Source organism: Petaurus breviceps, unplaced genomic scaffold (assembly GCF_028583685.1).
Source record: "Petaurus breviceps papuanus isolate PSGF00001 unplaced genomic scaffold, PetGlider_PUasm1.0 185, whole genome shotgun sequence".
Taxonomy (NCBI): domain Eukaryota; kingdom Metazoa; phylum Chordata; class Mammalia; order Diprotodontia; family Petauridae; genus Petaurus; species Petaurus breviceps.
This window is the reverse complement of record NW_027185797.1, coordinates 8,459,385-8,481,390: the sequence shown is the minus strand read 5'-3', so window position 1 is coordinate 8,481,390 and position 22,006 is coordinate 8,459,385. Positions and strand designations below refer to the sequence as shown.

Genomic DNA, 22,006 nt, shown 5'->3' with positions numbered 1-22,006 from the left:
TTAGCAAACCCTGGAGTTTATTTGTAGACGAGGGAGGGATGTGGTCAGATGAGCAGTGTGGAGGATGGACTGGGGTGGGGGTGGGGAGAGGAACCTTCAAGCAAGATGATGACTTAGAAAGCTGTAGCAATAATGAAACCAAAGGTAAGAAGGGCTGAACTAAGGTGGCAGCTATGAGATGGGTGGAGGGAGAAACAGCAGCAGTGAGCAGCTGTTTGGATATGTGGCATGAAGAAGAGTGGACAGTTGTATAGTCAGAAGCTAAGTGCTGGGGTACAAAAACCTACCCCTGCCTTCAAAGAGCTGACATTCTAATTGGGTAGGTGCTGTTATTGCCCTGTTTTACAGCTGAGGAAACAGACAAGCAGAGGCTAAGTGACTTGTGCAAGATCACACAGCTAGGAAGTGTCTGAAGGTGGATTTGAATTCAGCCCAGCACTCTATCCATTGTACCACCTAGCTGGGCCCAGGACAGAACCACAGGGGACACCCACAGTCAGGTGTGACACGGGTGAAGGACCAGCAAAGGGGCCTGAGGGGCGGTCAGACAGATAAGAAGGGAGCAGGGTCACCAAAACTAAAGAGCATAAGGTCTAGAAGAGTGAAGACTGGGGCAACATCATCAGACCTGATGGTTCACTAGGGGGAAGATACCCTTCCCTGTGCCCCTAAACTCCCATTCCATCATTCGATCCCACTCCCCTCAACCACTCACTCAGGATCAGAGCTTTCTTAAATCTCGAGATTCCAACAAGCTAGTGCCTGTCTTCCACAAAGTCCAGGTTATTTGGATTTACCAAGGACATTGACTACATTTTGACTGGGTCACTTAACCTGGTGAACAAAAAGGAGAGGACTGGGCCACAGAGATTCTCTGTCCCCAAAGCCCCCGGGCTGGCTCTTGGCCACATCTGGGCAGCCTCTCCCGGGTTCACTCTGTACCTGCTGGACATCCCAGTGCTGCTTCTGGAAGGAGAGAGTCTCCTCTGTGCAGTTCCCAAGAATCACCCGTCCTTCTTGATTCACATCCAAGCAGAGCGTGGGGTCCTTTCCACAGCTGATTCGCCTCTTGCTGCTGTACTCCAGGTGCTGCCAGGTAGAGCACACGCATTAGCAGGGCTGCCGAGATGGAAGTGTCCAGTAGTTTTGCTACACTGTTTTCTTCTCTTCTTTTTTGTCCTTTCTTATAGGAATGGCTTCCTGGGTCAGGGAGCTAGATGGTGCACTGGGCCTGGAGTCAGGAAGACCTGAGTTCAAATCCAGCCTCAGACACTAACTGTATGACCCTGGATGAGTCAGTTAGCCCTATTTACCTTAGTATCTGTATAAATGAGCTGGAGAAGGAAATGGCAAACCAGTATCTTTGCCAGGAAAACCCCACATGGGGTCACAAAGATGTGACCAAATGCAGCTGAACCACAACTGCCGGGCTGGGGAACAGGGAGGGAAATGTTTAGGAATAAACAAGGAAATCTGTATCTACCTATCTGTAGCTGTAATCTCTATCTATTTGTCTGCCTGTCTATCTGTCTATGTTTAAAAGCATGGCTGCTGAGACAGCCTCCAAATCACTTCATCTCCCCAGGTCGACTGTCCAGCTTTCATGAAATGCAACTCTGTGTGATTGACAGAGGAATCCTGCTCTCTCCTACAGATTTAGAGCGGGGCAGAACCCCAGTGGTCATTGACTACAGTTTCCTCCCTTTGCAGAGGAAGAAGCTGAGTCCCAGGAGAGGGGAGTGAAGGCCACAATGCAGATGCTACTTGGTATGCATGCCTCAGTTTCCTCACCTGTAAAATGGGGACAACAGTGAGCACCCAGAGAGTTTGTGAGAGTCTGCTGTGATGAGCATGTGAAGTGCTCTGAAATGCTTTCTGGATGCCAGGTTTTACCATCTCATCACCTCTCTTTGTTGGCTGGCCTAACTATTCCCCAGGAGGCCAGTGATCTAAGAGAGTGAATGAAGCCTGGATTAAGAGTCAGGAGGCTGAGATAAAAGTGATTGGGCTCAGGGGTTTAGAACTGAAAGGGACTTTGGAGCCCACCTGGAACCTCCTCATTTTACGGGGGGCCCAAAGAAGTTCAGTAACTCACTCGAGTTCACAGTTGGTGATGAGTGACAGGTGGGCTTTAAAACCAGCCGCAGGTTCATTTCCCCCGCACCCACCATGGAGCTGCCGTTTCATGGACGTGTGTTTTGGAGTGAGTTACTTCGTTTCTTAATTCAGTCTTAATTTACCCATCTGTAAAATGAGGATAATCAAGCATTCCTGACCTCTGTGAGTGGGATGGGGTTTGGGGAGCAGTAGAGTGGCCTGTGAAAATTAAAGACAGCGTTTGTGAAGGGGCTTTGTAGCTCTCAAGAGTTCAATTCACCTTAAAGATGTCATTGTTATTATTGGTGCTGGAGTCCTGACAGTGGGAAGAAGGTCTAGCCTTGGGGCACTGCTGAGGAGAACAAGTCCCCTGGAGCCTTTAGGTGCTGGGGACGAGATATTCAGTGTGCATTAAAAAGCCCAAGGACTCTGAATATGTGTATAGGCGAGAGTGCTGTAGTGGGGGAGAAAATGAGCCCAGTACTCAGAAGTCCTTAGCTGGAATTCCTGATCAGCTACCTCCTGTGGGAGCAGGGACACATTCCAGTCCCTCTCTGAGCCTCCATCTCATCTCTAAAATGAGGGCATTGGACTACACAGATCTCTGTGATCTGTGGTGAATGATGGGGCACCAAAGACAAGGTGCCACTTGACCATTTGGCCTTAGATCAACTTCCATGATCCCCCTCACCTGTTGCTGCCGGCTGTCACTGCAGGGAGAGAGTGTCACCAGGCTTCCTAGAAGTGCCCCTCCAAGAACACAATCAGCACAGGAGCCCACTCCAGAATTGTAGAGCTGCAGTCATTGAGAAGGAAATAACACCCAAGCCAGTAATGACCCAGAGACTCCCTTGTTCCAATGTGTAAATTCTAGGCTACAAGATCCAGTCCACAAACACAGCAGGGTCAAGCCAAAGACCTAGGGTCTAGGAGCTGAGAGAAGTGAATGGCCTGGGGTCTCCCCATCATAAATAGGGCTCATCTCGATAATTAAAGTGAACAAAGAGCAGCTGAGCTTGAATATGGTGGTGCTTTGTTGGCCCCAGGAAGCCAAACTGAAAAGAGATTCCATATCAATGGCTAGGCTTTCTAAAGACTCCTGTTTGCATATGACATTGTTTTAATTATGTCTAGCCCCAGAATGCTGCAAAGTAAAAACTTTACAATGGAACCCCCAGTAAAATGAAAGAGATTGTTCTAAACCATCTACCTCCTAAAACAAAGTGGATGAACACTGCTCAGATTATATGTATCTGAATATGCTATAAATGTGTAACTGAACAGCCTGTAAATTTAGTCTGTGTATGTCTCTAGATGTCCATGTAATCTTGGACAGTCATAGCAGCTAGGAAATGAGCTGAGCCCACTGTTAAGGGAGAAGGGAAGAACACAGTGACTGTATTGTGCTGTGTTTGGGAAACTGCACCGGCTTTCAAGCATTCTAGGTTGCTCGATGGTTGGGTCAAAATCCTCTTAACATTAATATTCTCCTGGTGATTCATGTGGTCTCAGATCAATTAAGAATATTTATTAAGCACCTACTGTTTGCCAGGCACTGGGAATCCAAAGACAAAAATTAAATGCACAAATCATGGAACAACAATATCTCAGAAGAATCCAAATTATAAGTAGCCAAAAGCGATAGAAAGAAGCACGGTGAGTGTAAATTGGCTACAGCTTGTTGCTAATATATACTTGCATGCTAGCAATTATGTAAAGACACTGTGAAGTCTGTGGATGGCCAGAAAGAGGCACACCCCTCAGGTAGTGAGTGTGAGAGGTGCCTTATGTTCACCCTGAGAGTTACTATAGTATTCCTGAGGTACCCAAAACAAAACAGAGGAAAGCCTCCCGAGTCTTGGGTGACGACAGACATAGAAAGCACCCTACACAGTGGAAAGGCTTGGAGAGGCTCCCTGTTGAATTTGTTGTGGGCTCTGGCTCTGATTTAAACACTGAGCCCTCAGAGTATCCAGGACTGGAGCCAGCCAGAGCTCTGTGAAAACTCACAACAGTGTCTCTAGTGTAGTCCCAAAGGGAATCAGGAAGATGCCTTCTAGCCCCTTGGCCCAGAATCGTGTGATTGCAGACCAGAAGAAACATGGAGGTCCTATTCTTGTACATCAGCTTGGAATGTTCTCCCTCCGCTTTTGGAGTGTTGAGCTCTCTCCAAGGCTCTGTTCAAAGATGCCCTCCAGTCGTTAACCAACTCCCCTCCCCATAGCATGTATTGTTTTCTGTATGAACGCTGTATTTTATTTATCCATGAATATATCTCCTCCAGGAGATTGTAAGGCCCTTGAGAGTAGAGATTGCTTCATTCTTTGATTCTGTATCCCCAGCACCTAGGACAGCGCCAGGCACATAGCAGCCACTTAATATGATGGATGAATGGATTCTCCATTGTTTCTGTCCTCCCTCCCTCCCTGGAGTCAACTCTTACCTTTCCAGAGAATCCTGGCTTGTGTTCAGAGGGGTACAACTCCGGGGAGAGATTGGACAGAAACCAATGGAAGGTCCTGCAACCCAATCTTTTTTGCAGCTGAAGCCGTTCACTGCAGTCCTGTTTCTCAGACTGGAAGGGAAAACATAGAAAGCAAAGTTAATGCCAGATGAATAGCACTACTGTGGAAAGGCAGAAACCTTGTTTTTACTGTTTTCTGTATCCTGGTGCTTAGCCCAGTGCCTGACATGCAGCAGGTACTTAATAACTGTTGGCTTACAGAATAATTGATTAGTTGAAGGCCTGTTTTAGAGCACCCTGCTATACCCTTAGACTAGGCTTTTAAAGGGGGGAGTGAGCCAGAGATGAAAAGACCTGAGACGAACAGAGACACCAGTCAAAAATAAACAGACCACGGTTATTTAGGGGCAGCCTTGGGAATCAGCTAGCAAGTTGTGTGGCCTTAGGAGAGCTAAGTCCTAGACCACAGCAGGAGTTCCTGAACCAGGTGGGAGCTTTCATCAGGAACCCCAAACCCTGCCTTTTACTGATACTTCATGGACTGTGGTTGTCCAGGGGAAGGAGATGAACTCTGAACCCTGAGTTCTTTCTCTTTGGGGGGATTTCAAACTAGGGTGATATTATAAGTACTATGGAGGTCCATGGATTGGTGGTTCTCACTGGAGGGAGAGAAGTTGACTTTCCGTGAGCCAAGAACATTTTCCCCTTGGAGGTAGGGGATGGCCTCAACCCGAGGAAATCACTATAAGTTTACAGGGCTAAATAAGGCTAGATTGATAGGAGTTAGAAGCAGGGGTTAGATATGGAGCAGGGCTAGGATTAGCTATGGAATTAGGGTTAGCTACAGAATGAGGTACAAACCCCTGGGGAAGATAGGGGCCTACCAGAAGGGAAGGGTGTTATTTTTTGGGTTAGATTTCATTTTATATTTGATGTTTTGTTAACCAATATGCTTGCATGGGAGCTGAGGGCTTTTTCCCTTTTGCCATTGAGTTCTAAGCACAAGATAAATACTGAGGTTCTTAAGGGACATCCCAGGTGGGGGAATGATCTGAAAAAGCGTGATTATTGATAGTCCCACAAGACTGAATCTAGTCGGTATAAATAAATCCAAAGCTGTAGTATTGGGCCATGGCTACTACTGCTGCTGCTACTACTGGTGGTGATGATAATGATAAATGTACACCATATAGCGCTTTAGTGAAAGCAAAAGTAAGAGTAAAATTAAGGCAAACACATCAGGGTGTATGAAAGCCCAACAAAAAAGCCTGGCTGGATTTATTTTTAGATTCATTCTTCCTACTGGCCAGCAGGGGGCTCCCTTCACTTTATGAATGAGTGAGTGACATTTCAGAAACTGGAAATTAACCCAGGGCGAGACTATCAGGCTTCCCTTAGGTAAAAAAGGAAAGTGTACTTTATCATAAATAGGCAATCCAAGAAAAGGCGGCTAGGAAATAATCACGGCCCACATTTGTATAAGGCTTTAGAGCTTTACAGCAGTCCCCCATATGTGTTGTCTGAGCCCCTTCTGAATCACCCTGTGAGGAGGTGGGACAGCTTGATTATCCCATGTGTTTGTATATGAGGCCATTGATGCTCAGATGGCTTAAGGGCTGTGTAGTTGTGGGTCCCCAGTCAGAGGGCCTGGGTTCAGATTCTGCCACTGACCTCCCTTCTGAGAAGGGGTTGGCTTAGACCACCTCCAAAGTCCCTCCCAGTGCTGAATCCATGATCTTATGATTTAACCAAGGCTCCATAACTGGCAAATGGTGCAGCTTGAGCTAGGCTAGAAGGTAACATGGAGGGGTACAAAAGAAACCTGGGCTGGTTCATTTCTGGGGGCAGGGGGGTGTTGGTTTAAGGATTTCATTACTCTGGAGAACTCCTAATGTCAGACCTCTGTCTCCCATGCACTTGACATCTTAGAGGGCTGCATGGGGGCACAGAGAGACTTTGCCCAAGGGGGCACTTGAACTCAGGTCTTCCTGACTGTCAGGCCCAGGGCTCCCTATCCATTATGCCATGATGATGTCATGATGTCTCACTAGAATCCAGGTTCAAATCCCAGTTTTGTGAATGTGACCTTGAACAATTCCCTTTGCCTCTTAAAATGCTAGGTCCTCAGTTTCCTCACATGTACTATGTGGAGCTCTGAGGAGATGATCTCTGAACTCTCTCCTAGCTGCAGCACACTGCCCTCCATTTGTCCAGGTAGCCAGAGGGCAGGACAGCAACCTCGTTGGATATGAGACGAGCACTGGATTTCCCTAAAGGTGGCCAGTCTGGCTATAAGGACCCATGAGTACCTCCCAGTTCTCCCCCTCCTCACAGCCTATATTTCTGTCCAGGAGCCCTGCATGTCCATCACCAGGGCACTCCTTCCCACCAGAAGGCTGGGGTAAGTGGGTGTGTGAACTTTTGTAAATGATTTCAATGATAATGCATTTCAAGTCAATGCCAACCTTACGTGTTTGCCAAGTGTATGTCATTTCAGCATGTCTAGCTCAGTAGTAGCACTCCGGTAACTAAAGAAAAAGCTCCCAAACTCAGAAGAAAAATCTGAGCCAAAATCCTATCCACAAGCTGACAAGCTAGCCTGGTCATGCCTTCTGATACCTAAGAGCAAACACTGTACTTTTTTATCCTGAGCTGTGAAAAAAAAGAGGGAGAGATGTTATTAATCAGTAGCTTGGGAATTGAGAATCAGTGTGGTAGAGTGGAAACAGCATTGGGGCTAGAGTTTAGAGACCTGGGATTGAATCCTGCTGTTACAGAGAGCCATAACGAGGTTGGGGCAGCTGGTGCTTTACCCCAGAGCACAGAATTGTGAAGGTTCTGAAAACACTTGCTGTCCTTCAGAAGCAGAGTAGAAACCATAGAATTTAGCACCTACTTTGTTTTATTTTGGTTCAGACCTGTAATATATGGGCAAAGGGAGCTTCCTTGTTCTACCAATTTAGATCAGTAACAATTGTGCTACTTGGCTTCCCAGTTACCTGAGGGCAGTAAGGGGTTAAGTGACAGCCAGCACAGGACAAAGGCAGGACTTGAGCTCCTGAAGTCATCTAGAGTTGGAGGCCAGCTCTATCCACTAGACCACACTGCCCCTCAGAATCTGCTTGGCAATGATATGAAGCTGCAGGAGGGCCTGCGCCCTCTCCTTCACAGCAGTACCCCTGGTAAACTTCTCTTCTTCTCCTATGCCTGGCCTCCCCCAGCCTCTTTCAGGTTTCTGAGCCTCACCTCCTTAGCAGAATTAGAGGCACCATGGGGGGGGGGGCAGGGTGGCATGGCTTGCTTAGGTTTCCAAACCTGCCGGTTACAGCCATGCTCTCACCTGGTATGCCTGGCCCATAATAAATGCTTATTGATGGGCTTACTGGCTCTATGGTCACCAGCAAGTCACAAAGACTCAATGAGGTTGTCTCCTTGTTTGTAAAATGGGGATACCAGTGTCTGTCCTATTTACCTACCCCTCAAGGTGGTTAGGAAAGGATGCTGTAAATCTCAACAGCCACATAAATGTGAATTATTGTTCTGGCCAGCTCTGCCTCTCCTGGATGAATGGCCAGCATTGTAAATATCCAAGCAAAGATGATTAGAGTCCCCTGACTGTTTCACTTGGTTATTTTTTTTTATCCCCAGCACATAGTAGGTGCTTCTAGTAAATGCTTGCTGGATTGCTTGTGATTGACAAGATCACTCCCAGTCTAGCTGTTTGCATGGGAATTCTCTCCTTGGGTGGGAAATTGAACTGGAGAACCTTTAAGAGCTGGTGACTGTAAGAGTATACGTTTTTATTGGGACATCCATGCATCACAAGCAAGAGGATGAGAAAGAGCGTGCTTGTAGAAGGAGCCAGAAAGACTCACCTCTGCCCCTTACTACCTGTGTGACTTTGGGCCAGTCAACCTCCTCATCCCCCGGTTGTTCCATCTGTAGGAGCAGAGTGTGTTGGTGACCTTTGAGGTCTGTGATCCCATGACATCACAAATGAAGGCAGATGGGGATCTGTGGGCACTCTCCCCACTTCTCTGGGCTCTCCTGGTCCCTTCCTTGCCCCTTTCTCCAGTCTGAGGAGTCTTGGAGATAAGAGAAGGGAATAAATGGATCCAGGAGCAGTGACTCCTTCCTTACCTGGCTCAGAGAGAAAGCCTTGGGACTGTGCTGGTAGAAAGTATCCTTGAAGGAACCCAGCCAGGTCTCCACAATCCGGATCTTGTTCTTAAGGGCCGCTTCTTGTTCAGGGGAGGCATTGGGGGGCTGGTTGCGGTAGACATGCCCCACCCGGGAGCAGGGGAGGATTTCTACCGAGCCACCACAGAGCCAAACCTGCCACCAAGGCAAAAAGAAAAAAAAGATTCGCATGTTCCTTTCTTAAGGGTCTAACAAATCATAAACAGTCCAGAAGAGAGGGAATGGTAAGTTAGAATTTCCTGCCCTGGAGTCTGTGTAGGACTAGGCAGTGCTGGGGGAGCAGGGTGCCCCAGTGGGCTGGGATGAGAGCAGGCAGTCTGCTCTTTCAGGAGAGTCCTGGCAGCAGTGATGGGGAGGGGATAATTGCCAGGAGGTCCTCTGTAGGACGTGGAGGCTGCAGAAAGGGCATGGTCCTGTGATGCCCACAGCTTTCCATCCCTGAACCAACTCTATTTCAGATCCCCCCTGTCCCCTGAGACTTTTCTAATGTATATCCACTGAAAACACAAAAATGTGCTTCTGCAGTCCAGGTGGAAGGCTAGCCTGTGCTCTTTAGCTCTTACCCTTATGGAAAGTTCCAGGTTTTCACTCCCCCAAGTGGACATGAGGGAATCATAGGCTCCAGTGTTTTGAAAGTAATGCCGGTCGATTGCCACCACTCCCCCGGGCACCACAGGGCTCCTGGTAGCAGAAGGGGAGAGAGGGGGGCATTATTTCAGAATGGCTTGCTCAACTAACTTCTTTTGAGAATATTAGAAAGGCTTGTCCCCCCACGGCAGGTCATTTAACAAGCCATTTGTGAGATGCTGCTCAGTACTGGGGAGACAGAGAACTAAACAGGGCTTGTCCTCAAGGGGCTTAACCTCTCCCCTTTGCTCTGAGATCCTCAGAACCATAGGCAGGCCTTGCTGCACTGCAGGATCAGTGATTGCATTACTACGGGTCCTTCTTCCAATTGTAAGCTCTCTACTCACAGGCTCAGTGAACGACCATGGCCAAAAACTTCATCACCCAGCAGCCAACCTGGCCACGAGCCTCCCCAAGCTTGCTGGGGCCACCCACACGCAGCCTTTACCTCTCTGGATTGGCCAGAGCGTGGGCTCAGGATCCCACCCTGTGCCATGGTGAGGCTCTGGAGAAGGCCCTAGTGGAGGGGCTAGCCCTCCTGGCCCTAGAAACGTTCAGTGTCGTGCATCACATCTCCAACCAGATGAGTTGGAGAAGGACAAAAGCTCGTTTTCCATTCTATATCTGCCTGTCTGTCTCTGCCTACCTACTCTATCTTTCTCTGTTCCATCCCCTCAACCATCTGTCTTTTAACACCCAGCATGAAGTATTGTGCGCACAGTAGGTAGTCAGCAAGGACCTGTTGAAATTCAGTGAATGGTGTACAAAAAGACATCAGCCCATGTCCTTGCCCCCTGGGTGGGAAGTCCCATGAGCCCCTAACAGGAAGGGGATAAATCAGGGGTGGGTCTCTGTCTGCGACTCTCCTTCATCTGGAGCGGTTCTAGGGTTAGAGGACTCAGACCTAGAAGGAATACCATGGTCTGATGTCCTCATTTCATAGAAGAGGAGCCATGGTCCAGAGAGAGAAGGGGCTTTGCCCAGGGCCACATAGTTTCCTGTGACAGATGTGAGGTTCCAGTGCAGGTCCTTTGCTTTTAAGTATGGCGTTCTTCTCCTTGGGTCTTGATGAACCTGGAGAGCAGGGTCCAAGGGGCATCTGCTTCATGCCTGACCCCAAAGCACCCAGCACAAAGCTCACCTAGGAGCAGGGGCCTGAGACATGACTTGCTTAGTTGGCTGCCATCAGGCACCATTACCTAGAAGGGGACTCCAGTGTATTTGCTCAAGGGTATTTGCGCTTGAGATAAACAAACAAAAAAAAGAGGCAGCCATATCCCTTTGGGGTATGTTCCTGGTCATGCCGGATACCCCCAGCAGTTGCTGATGCTATAAAGACAAGAGCAGAGCATGCTGGGAAACGGCATCTTACCTGATGGGGCTGATAGGAGACTGCCGTGCCTTCCTCTCATGCTCTGGCAAAGGTTTCCAGTGGAAATTTAATTCCCAGTCAAATACTCCTTGCTGCAAGTCCACAGAATGATAATACTGAAAATTCTTCCAGTCTATCACATCAATAACAGGAGATACCACACGGCTCCTAAAGAAAATTGTTCAATGAGGGTAAAAATGATAATGATCAGTGAAAGCCTCATGGATAACGTGCCCATGACAGAGCATAGGAAGAAATGCTTAATCATGAAATCTCAGGGCTGGCAAAGACCTCCAGGGTCACTTTGTCTAACCTGCCCCTGAATAGGAATTATGCGTAGGGCAACTGGACAAGGGGTCACTCATCCTGTCTCCAGCTGGTGATGGGGAGCTCACTACTTCCCCAAAGAGCTCATCCCATTTATGGATGGTTCTGATTGATGGTTGGGAAAATTTTCCTGACATAAATGGAAATCTGCCTCTCTATAACTTCTCCCTGCCCCCTACCTTTGCCGTCTGGGTCTGAGAAAAATGACCAGGAGGTTGGACTAGAGACCTCCAAGGAGGCTGTGAGTCCTGACATGCACATGAGTGTTTCTAAATCAAGCACTTCTGGCCACTTTCTTCAAAATGCCCTCCTACCATTTCAGGTCAGCTCCTTATGTACACATGCACACACACACGTGGATGTGTTGCCTGTCCCAGGGAGAGTAAACACCTTGAGAGCAGGAACTGTTTCGGTTTTTGCCTTTCTATCCCCCAAGCCTAGCAGAATAGCAAGCGTAGTCGGTGCTTAATTATTGCTCATTATCATGTAGGTATTCTCTCCATTTTACAGATGGAGAAACTGAGCCTGAGCTCAAGTGATTGCACAGGCAAGCTCGTGCCGAAGGTCTGGGAGGCCCTGTCTTTCCTGACATCACCTACTCCCTGCACTTTTTAGTCCTCAGGGATCTCATGTCTGCTCCTAACATATCATGTGACATTGTTCCTCCTTTCTGAGACAAAAAGGTGTGAGTTAAATGGATGTATAAAGAGAGGCAAAGTTATGGGTGGGAGTGGAAGAAGCCCGAAGTTTTATAAATTCCAAGTACAACAAACATGCGAGGGAGCTGGAACCCCCACCCCACCACTCCCACCCCACCACCCCTACGCCCACCATGACCACCATCCTGCCTGGTCTCCTGTGATGGGCTGTCATGCATCTTACAGCAATATCAGTACAGCGGGATTCCATGAGAAATCATGGTAATTATAGTGGTAATGACAACGACCACTTATGCCTTACAAACTTATTTGATCCTCACAACTCTGGGAGGTGTGTGGGGGGTAGGGAGGTGGGGGGGGGCAGTTATTATTCCCATTTTACAGATGAGCAAGCTCAGAGCCAGGCTGTGATGACCTTAATGCCCTTCACAAATGGAATTCTCCCATAGAACAAGAGACTGATACCTGGAGATTGGTCAGTGTGATTTCTGCTTCCTCCATCTCACCTTATTCTATCCCAATGGTTCTGCAAATCTCAGTCATGCTGTGTAGTCACACAGAGTGGGCTCTGTTGGAAATCTGGGGCAGGGACCTCACCTTCTCTGAGGACTGGCAGCCAAGACAGGTGTCCTAGGAGCCCCTCCCTCCTACTCACTGCTCCAATCTCATTTTACAAACCTCATCAGATTGCTAACTGCTGCAGCCCACTCCTCAGACCTGCAGGTAATTAAGGCCTGAGTCAGGTGCCAAGACACAGGGTCAGCTGAATAGTAGCTCTTGAAATGAAGCCAAGGACCTGGAATGGGGGAAGGCAGCCTTACTCTGCGTTTACAGTGAGGTCAATCGACATTTCCCTCCATCCATCTCTGGAGACAGGCAAGGTTGAAGCAGACCCAGGTGGTCACACTGAGAGGGTCATGGGGTCTTCAGGATGTAGCAATGAGTGAGGAAGTTGGGCATTGGGTGGGGAAGTGGTAGTGATGATGGTGCCAGGGTCTTCAGGGACCCTTTCTGCCCCTTCTGCATTGGGTGGGGAAGTGGTAGTGATGACGGTGCCAGGGTCTTCAGGTACCCTTTCTCCCCCTTCTCCTTAACATTGTTCCCCTGTGGGAAGCAAGTGGAACAGCATTCCTTTGGTTTACTGGTTCTTGGGTCGTCTTGGGGGGAACCTTAGAACATGGAGGAACAAGTAGATGGGAAGGAGAGGGGGCTTCCACTTTCTTTCTTGCTCCCATTTCTTCTCTGACTCAGTTGCCAGATCCTGTGGATTCGATCTCATGTGGAGTTTACCCATATTTCCTTCTTTCTCTTCTCACTACCATCACCCAAATTTAGGCCTTTTCTCATATGGACTATTCTGTAGCTTCCTAAATGTCCTTCCTGACCCCAGTCTTTAATAGGCTCATAGATTTGGCTTTGTTTGTTATAGAGCAGGAAGGGACCTTTAGAGTTTAGCTCAACCCCTTTATTTTACAGATGGGGAAACGGAATCCCGAAGACATTAAGTGACTTGCCTGATGTTGCAGCATTTAAACAGCAGAATAAAAATTTGACCCCAGTCTTCTGATTTCAGACCTAGCTCTTTCAACCATACCATGTTTCTCCTTTCTCACCCTGTTTTCAGCGTATTCCTCCTAATATACACATCCTACTGAATGCTCAACAATCCTCTGTGGTTCCTTATTAGTACCTACCAAATAAAATACACATGGCACCTGATGACCCTTCTGGATCTAACCTACATTTCCAGGCTCATAGCGGCATCCTCTCCACTTCAACCAAACTGGGTAACTAACCATTTCTTAATGTTGCTTTTGTCTCTCCTAGATAAGTGGTTTTTCCAATTCAACAGGCATTTATTAAACAACTGTTGCACGCCAGCGATTGTGCTCGGCAATGAAGATACAAAAACAAAATGGAAAAATGAAATCGTTTCTGCTCTCAAAGAGCTTATGTTCTACTGGGGAAAATAATAGGTAAATAAAGACAAAACGAAGAGTTTGGGGGTGGGGAAGAGGAGTAGAACAACTCAGAAATTAGGAGAGGCCTTTTGTGAGTGTGGGGTTTGAGTGTCCTGAAGGGAGGAGCAGAGAGAAGGGGAAATGGTCCTTCAAGCATGGGGGACAGCCTGAGCAAGGCACAGAGAGGGGAGGTAGCTCCCCGGCCATAGCCCACTTCTCTAGGAGGCAGCCTCCAGCGTCTCTGGTTCTTCTGATTTCTCATCCGTCCCTTCTGGTGTACACCACTCTTTCCCCTTTCTCTAGGTCAGCATCAGGTAGTTGCTGCTATGGTTCCCCTCCTAGGAGGTGGTTCAGAACCTGGCAGCTCTTGGTCCCTTGTCCAACTGCTCTCAAGATGGAACCGTGGACCCGTGGGTCGAGGCTGGTGAGAAAAGCACCAGGAAGCCTGGGCCGGAGCTGGCCACTGGGGGCCTGACTCACTTGGGCAGGGTGTGAAGGGCTTTGGGCATATGGGAAAGGTCAGATTTCTGGCTCGTCAGGTGCCCCTCAGCACCCTTGCCTTTCTCATCCCTTCTTGTTGTTTCCTCTCCTGGGGTTCTTTGGCTGATGGCTCGAGTCTCAGGGGGCTGCCATAGAGAAGGCCAGGGGTTGCCAGGTCTGATGCTCTTTATGTGATTCAGGACCACAAGCATTCTCTTTCTACCTGTGATCCTGGCTGTCCTCCCCTGGGAGTCAGCAGAAGGTGTGAGCTCCCTCTGAGTAGGCCTGCCTGGACCAATGGCTTCTGAGACAAGCAGACAAGGCATGCAGACTGTGAGGACCATTTGTTTCTGGCCATCTTAGAGGCTAGAAATCTCTGGGTGGTGAAAGCCCTGTTTGGAATTGGGAAGAGTTGGGTTGAACCTCATATACAAATAGAAATACTTATATGAACACAATAAATGTATGTGTTAAATATAAATATTTATACAAAAAATGCAAATATGTATCTAACAAATATATAATGGTATGTGTTTATATAAGTGTATACAGTAAATATAAACATGTATTTGTATGTCAAATTTCTATAATAAACATGAATATTTCTATTTCTCTAATAAATTTATATAATAAACATTTGTTTCCATAGTAAATGTATATAATAAACATTTATATTTCTATAATAATATATATTATATAATATAATATGCATATTTATGTGATATCTCATAAATATACACATTTATGTTTACTGATAACTGTATATTCAATATTTCTATTTATATATAAATCATAATAATTTTCTATTTATAGGATACATTTATTCCATAAATGTTAGTATTTCTGTACTAAATACACATGGCTGTATGACTAAGAAGTCAGTGAGGCTCCCTGAGCTTCCTCTCACTGGTAAAATGAAGGCTTAGAAGAGATGACCTCAGAAGTCCTCTGGCACGAACATTCCGTGCTTCTGAGTCACCGGGGAAACGAAGCAAACTTTGAAATATTATCCCCTTCACACTCACGCTCCCTTCACACTAGTCGATGAGCCCACGAGCTCAGGTTGTTTCTTGGGGGAGTCTCTCTGCCAAGGCCTGAAAACAAGCCCTGGGCCAGAGACTAGAGGAGGCTTCAGGACAAGAGTGTTTGAATGAAGCAGAGGGTGATGAAAAGGAAAGAAAAAACACCCTGGGAAAAGGAAGGATGAAATCAGGGGCAGAGAGGGAGCATCTGTGGGGGTGAGGAGAACCAGGGAGGGGGCGGGCCTGGGAACAGAGCAAAATCTGAACTTCATACCTTGTAGAGTCAGAAGTATTTAGTCCTCCCCCTTCATTTATACAGGTTTAGTGGCAGAACATTTGCCCATTCATTAAAGGATTCTTTATTTTCTGCAGAATCTCAAACACCCCTTTCCCACCTCCAAACTTTTGCTCAGGCTGTGTCCTTTAGATCTGGAATGTGGACACTGTGTTTGCCTTAGAGGAAGAAAGACCTAAGCTCCAATGATGCCTGAGACACTTTGCTTGCTGTGTGACATTGATGTCATGTCATGAGACTCTCTCTCAGCTTCAGCTTCCTCATCAGTAAAACAGGGATAATGAAAGCACCCACCTCGCAGGGTTGTTATGAGAATCAAATGAGATAATGTGTGTAAAGCACCTCCCCCAGGAAGCCTTCCCTGACTCTCCACCCTCCCCCTCTTAACCCAGACCCCTTTACATAGCATCCTGTTACAAATGACATTGTTGGGCATCGGAAGCCAGGTGCAAAAAGTGATTAGACAGAAGCAGGCTGGCCCTGCCAGGCTCGTTTTGGGGCCCATGAGAAGAAGACAGTCCTGTTGAGGATTGGTATTAATTAGATAATGCATTTTAATCAAGAAAGCCCCTAAGATGCCTTTATATAGTGATCTACATCTCTGACAGTATTACTCAGCAGCCCCAACCTCCTCCTCCCTCTCCCTAGTGACCATGCTAGGGAGAGGCTTTTGTTGACTTGTTGGTGCTAATGAAAACAAAGTCATCTCCTTCTCTGTGGTCCACAAGTCCCTTCATGGCACTTCTCTCCCCTAGAATCTTCAGTGGCTCCCTACTGCCTCCCAAGTAATGCTTAAACCCTTCCACCAGGCCCGCCACAGCCTGATGCCAGACCTCCTTGCTGTCTGGCTGAGATCCTTCTATCCCACTCGATGCTGCAGTCAGATGACTGGGTCTCTGCCCCTCAAAAACCCTGGAATCTCTGGCCGCTAAGACTTTTCCACCTAGTAGGTATTTTGTGCTCAGTAAATCTGACTTCATTTAGCACAATGGTATTGAAGTGTATTATTGGATAGTGTTGTACAGAGAGTACAGCTCTCTGTCCCCTCCAAGGCCCTTCTGGGAACAGGAGGTCTGAGAGACTATGCCAACAGACCATCAGCTGTGAGTGAAAGGCAATAGCCTGGGACTACTTGCCAAGGATCAGCCCAGCTTGGTCATTAGCAATAGTATGGCCCCCAGGGGATGAAGGATCTGACCTGGCCACCCCAGCCTCTGCTTCCAAGTGGTCAGTGCCTGGTTAGCAAAGTGCCTGGCATACAGTCTGTACTTTATGAATGTTTATTGACTGACTGATGGAAAAAGGAACAGAAAGTGCTAAGAATTACATTGTTCTGTGACCATCTAAAAACCTCAACTTAATTCTAGTATTCTAATTATATCTTTCTCCAATGACCACCATGTTACAGTTGGCTTGATGCTGGTTGTGTTGAGCTCCAAACCATTAAAAATCCATGATTCCTCAAAAGAGACCTGCCCAATAATCCACATGGGAAAAACTAAAGGGATGAAAAACTCATTTTCCCCCTCAGATTATAATCTTTTCCCTACTAGAAAGTTTGGGGGGAGATGGGGGAGGGTATAAGAGAGAACAGATTGGGGAAAGGTGTACTCAGTAGGCTTGCTGTTTTGGGGCGGGGTAGGGGAAAGACGGGGGAAAAAATTCGCAACTCAAAATCTTGTGGAAATGAATGTTGAAAATTAAAAATAAATAAATAAATTGGAAAAAATAAAAGAGTAAAAAGAGAAAAGAAGAGAGAGGGAGAAAAAAAGATTATAATCTTTTCCACTTCCTCCAGTGGAAAAAGTCCTGGCTTTGGAGGTGGAGGATACAGGTTCAGATCCTGCCTCTGTCATATGCTAACTGGGTGACTATAGGCAAGGCACATAGCTTCTGGGCTTTAATTTCCTCATCTTTACAAATAAAAATAAGAGGAGTTTGAACTATATAGCCTCTTAGGTCTATGTCATAGAACCTATGTCTCTATGTGGGGTTGGATGACCTATCCATTGAGTTAGTCCATCAGTCCATATAAATATATATAATATATGCATGTACACGCATCATAAGTATGTGTGTGTGTCTGTGTGTGTGGTATAGACAATGCAGATTGATAATGAGGACATGTCTAGTACAGACTAGAAAGAAGAAAGCAGGTTAGATCCATTTGGGAAACTGCAGAGTTTTTAATTATCCCAAAGTGGTCCCCAAGTACAAAACCTCATCATTTTAATGAAAATGTCTTCCTGAAGATGCTGTTATTGCATGTCTTGAAATGCCCCCATCTCTGGTCTAAAGTATCCAAGCTGTGGCTGACCCAAAGGGCTGTGGAGAGATGCCTCCTGGGTGGAAGTCAGCCCTGGGACATTCCAGTGATGCCTTATGGGATGTGTTAGAAATGGCTTGTACCAGCTCTCCAGGCAGTGAGGTGCTCAGTGTGAGCATTTATTTATTTTTCGTAAGTCAACAAACACTGCAAATCAGAGCTTGGTCCATTGCTTTGTTGATTATCTAGACCAGAGGTTTCAAACTCTCAGCAGGCTCTCATCTGCAGCCTGAAATAGATTGAGATGTAACTGGGAGATGTTTAGATTTGTTTTGTTTTTAATATGATGCAACATAGATAATGTTAATGTGAAGTTTCCTAAATTAGTGTATGGCCTGTAGGGATCCATTTTGAGTCTGATACCACTAGTCTAGGTGTAGGAAAGTGTTGGGGAAAATGTGATTAATGCAAATTAAACTTTAAAGTGTGTCATGTACATCCCCACCCCCCACCTCCAGAGAGCTGGTTGTTAAACATTTACCAGCATATCTTTGGATGTCATCAAGAAGAGAAAAGGAGGCAATTTAGCTGGGAATTCAAAGGATTAACAGGGTAGCCAGGATAGCTGGAATACGACCCACAGAATGGAAAATGATACTCTAGAAGAGGTGCAGGAGAATGTTGCTACCCACAAGAATAAATAATAATAATTAAATGATATGTAATTAAATAAATAATAAAGCTGGAATATATATATAACACTTTCCCTATATTGGGATATGTATCCACGGTGAGAATAATGGAGAGGTGTGTGTGTGTGTGTGTGTGTGTGTGTGTGTGTGTGTGTGTGTGTGTGTTTTGGAGGGGATATCATCATCTGTGAACTTCATTTTCTATGAAGGAAAATTTTAGAACTTAAAGTGGTGTGTAGAAGCTGGTTATTATTATAACTGTGGTTATTGGAGATCATGGAATCATATATTTAGATCTGGGAGAAAATTTGGAAATCAGACTCATATCTGGGTTCAGTCCTAGCCCCTCATTTTATGAACAAGGAGACTGAGGCCCAGAAATGTAAAGTGACTTGGCCAGGGTAACACTGCCAGTAAGTATCTGAAGGAGGGATTCAAACCCAGGTCTTCCCATCTCCAAGTCCAGCATTCTATCCTCTGTGCCATGCTTTAAGTTCCCTCACTTCACAGAAAAGGAAGTCAGGGCCCAATTCTTTTTTTTTTTTTGCTTTTTGGAGGGAGGAAGGTAGGGCAATTGGGGTTAAGTGACTTGCCCAAGGTCACACAGCTAGTTTTTTTTGTGTATGTTAAGTGTCTGAGGCCAGATTTGAGCTCAGGTCCTCCTGACTCCAGGGCCAGTGCTCTATTCACTGTGCCACCTAGCTGCCCCAAGGGCCCAATTATTAACAATTTAACATTCTACCTAAATACAAAATAAATAAAATTGTTAAATATTATTAAAGTATTACTGTTTGTGATGAAGAGAAAAAATATCAGGATAATTATTCATAGTGAACCTCTGAGGTCCCTACTTGCTTGAGAGTCTATGGAATTTACGGTTCTCTGGCCTCCAAGGTCCCTCCCAAATCCATGATTCTCCCATCTCCATGGTCTCCCTCATCGCTAGTGTCCCCTGCCTCTGACCTGTCAGCTTCTCCCTAGCCATCTCTGTCTAGCTTGCCTTGGCAAATGGCTGGGTTCCACAAAAGAAGGGGCATTTTCCCCTTGCCTGTCATTGGCAGGTCAGAGAGAAGGATGGGTCATGGCGAGGTGGGCTTCAGGTGGCGCCATGAGCAGGGCACATTTCCTTTTTTTGTTCCTGAGATTCTCAGGAGAACGGCCCTTACCTTTGTGCCACGTTGATAAAAGAAGTGTTTTTCCAAATTGAAGCCAAATACTTTAGGTCCTTCTGACAGAATTGCTTCCCCCAACCTTTGGGGTTTGATTTCTCCTGGCCATATCTTGGGTTAGCTTTTGGCTTCCACTGAGCTGGAACTCATGGAGCCTGATGCCCTCTGGTTGAGGAGGGGAATCCTAGCTCACCTTCACAGAGGGCCTGCAGCTCCCCAAAGTGCATCCGTCGTGATATCTGGGAGCACAAATGTGATCATCCCCATTTTCCAGGTAAGGAAAGCCGAGTGGCCAGTGATTTCCCTGTGGTCTCACAGCCAGTGCAAACAGCCAAGAGCCAGCAGCTGAGTCCCTGTGTTCAAGGGAACCAACCCCCCAGGTTTACAGAACCTCTTTGGCAGAGGGAAATAAAGTCAGGCCATTCATATCAATGGTCTGGGACCTCTGGCTCTTAGTTTTCATTCATCAATTCTAAGGACCCAGAAGATCTGTCACTTATCATTCTTTATCTACCCTGCCTTTGATCCAGTGCACTCAGAGATTGGTCTTTGCCCCTTTAGAGAGGAAGCTGGGTGTCACAGTGCTAAACTTAGGAAGACCTTAGTTCAGATCTTTAGTTGTGTGACCTTGGGCAGGTCTCATCACCCCTGCCTGCCTCAGTTTGCCCATCTATAAAATGAAGATAATAACAGAACTTACTTTCTAGGGTTGCTGTAAGTATAAACTGTGATAATATGTGTAAAGAACTTTGCAAGCCTTGAAGGGCTGTTGCAATTCTTATCTTAGATCTGAGATTTGCTTCCTTTGGTTTCAGTCCCAAAGAAATGGCGCTCTAATGGCACAATTCCAGGCCAAGGAGGAGGCAGCCCCCTTTAAGTCACCTCCCCTCCCCCCATAGGCAGTCACCTACTCCATCCACAGGCTCCATGGGTAAGTGGCTGGGCCCACACAACTGCCCTGTCCAGCACCACCCCTTAAGACCCAAGAGAGGTCCCCTCCAGGACCGTGTTACCTGTCACTGGCTATTCTGCTGAGGAGGGGCTCGAGCCAGCCCTTGTGGCACTCACAGTGGGAGTCCATGAAGACCAGCACGTCCCCGGCGGCCCGGGCAGCCCCCAGCATGCGCCCCTTGATGACTCCCACCCTCTTGTTGCTTCTGAGTAATTTCACGCCGTCCAGCTGGGCCACGTGGTCACTAAGCGCAGACTTGAGGTGGCCTGGAATGGATGGGATTCTGATCAGCGGGTTCCACGGAGACTCAGAGAAAGCCCAGCTGTCTAGGGGCTCTAGGGCACCCGAGCTCTGTGTCCTGCCTCAGTTTCCTAGGAATCATAATAGCACCCACCTCATGGAGTATGTGAAATACTTCACAAGCCTTATATAAATACTAGCTATTATTACTAGTAGTAATAGTGAAAACCGGTGATTAATGAATAATAGTCCTAAGTTACCAGTTTATTTCTTAATAGTCATGATAAATGTTGATCAATTAGCTGTTTCTATTATGAAGAATTTAACAAATTAGACTAACTCACTGGGAACAGTTTTGGCCCCATGGTTGAGAACATTATTATATCGGGGCTTCAAGGATCCATCATTTCACGAGTATCCTAAGTCTTAATTAGCAGTTTTGACACCCAGGGCAAGCAGCATGGAGTAACATCAAAGGCTGGCAGAACCGTACCCTTACATCAACTTTGTCGTTTGTGGTGTAAAAATTGTACTAGAAGTAATTAAGACAATTCCAGTTGGGCTGCAAGGAAATGAATGGCTCTTGTAGTATAAACTGCCTGCTACGTTCTGGGGGCTCAGCCCAGCTCGTCCCCCTCTAGTGATGGCTCAGGGTGCCCTCCACTAATAGGGGTCCATGGAATGTGCTGGCAACCTTCCTCTCAGGCTTTTTTGGCATTTTGTGGATATTTTTAAACCTAAAAATTCTAGGTTCAGTACCAAAGGAATGACTCTATAATGGTGGAAATGTAGGCCCTTTGATCAAGGATGAGGTACCTTTATAATCTTCCTTCCTATACCTAAGGCCTTCAGAAAGTGCTGTGGCTGGAAAAAGTCATCACCTGGAGATGAGGCTCAGGTGAGCCAGGCCTGGGGGCAAGGGCAGACGTTTCTTCTGTTTCTGGACCTAGACTTAGAGCCCTCCCAGTGTTGTAGGGCTTGACAGAGCTCGAGGTAGCCCAGTGCCACTCCCTTTAAGGGACTGGGGAATCAGAGCAGGACCAGATAAATTCTTAATGCTTTGTAACACAATCTAATAGCACAAATGCATGTTAAGTGCCATGTTGTGCCCTGGGGACAGAGAAAAACATAACAGCCCTGACCCCTCCAGGACCTTCTGTGCCTTGGGGAAAGGGGGGGGGGG

General features: G+C 46.7%; 1 protein-coding gene across 1 annotated transcript in view; it reads right to left on the bottom strand.

Moving 5' to 3' along the window:
- Positions 1-22,006, bottom strand: part of GALNT15 (polypeptide N-acetylgalactosaminyltransferase 15) — a 48,694-nt gene that overhangs the window by 5,671 nt on the left and 21,017 nt on the right. Inside the window, exons 3-9 of the mRNA XM_069088428.1 lie at positions 20,645-20,849; positions 10,761-10,928; positions 9,325-9,442; positions 8,702-8,896; positions 4,541-4,672; positions 2,789-2,893; positions 943-1,089 (exon numbers count right to left, since the gene is read on the bottom strand). Coding sequence (XP_068944529.1) covers positions 943-1,089; positions 2,789-2,893; positions 4,541-4,672; positions 8,702-8,896; positions 9,325-9,442; positions 10,761-10,928; positions 20,645-20,849 — 1,070 coding nt within the window. The remainder of the gene's footprint in view (positions 1-942; positions 1,090-2,788; positions 2,894-4,540; positions 4,673-8,701; positions 8,897-9,324; positions 9,443-10,760; positions 10,929-20,644; positions 20,850-22,006) is intronic.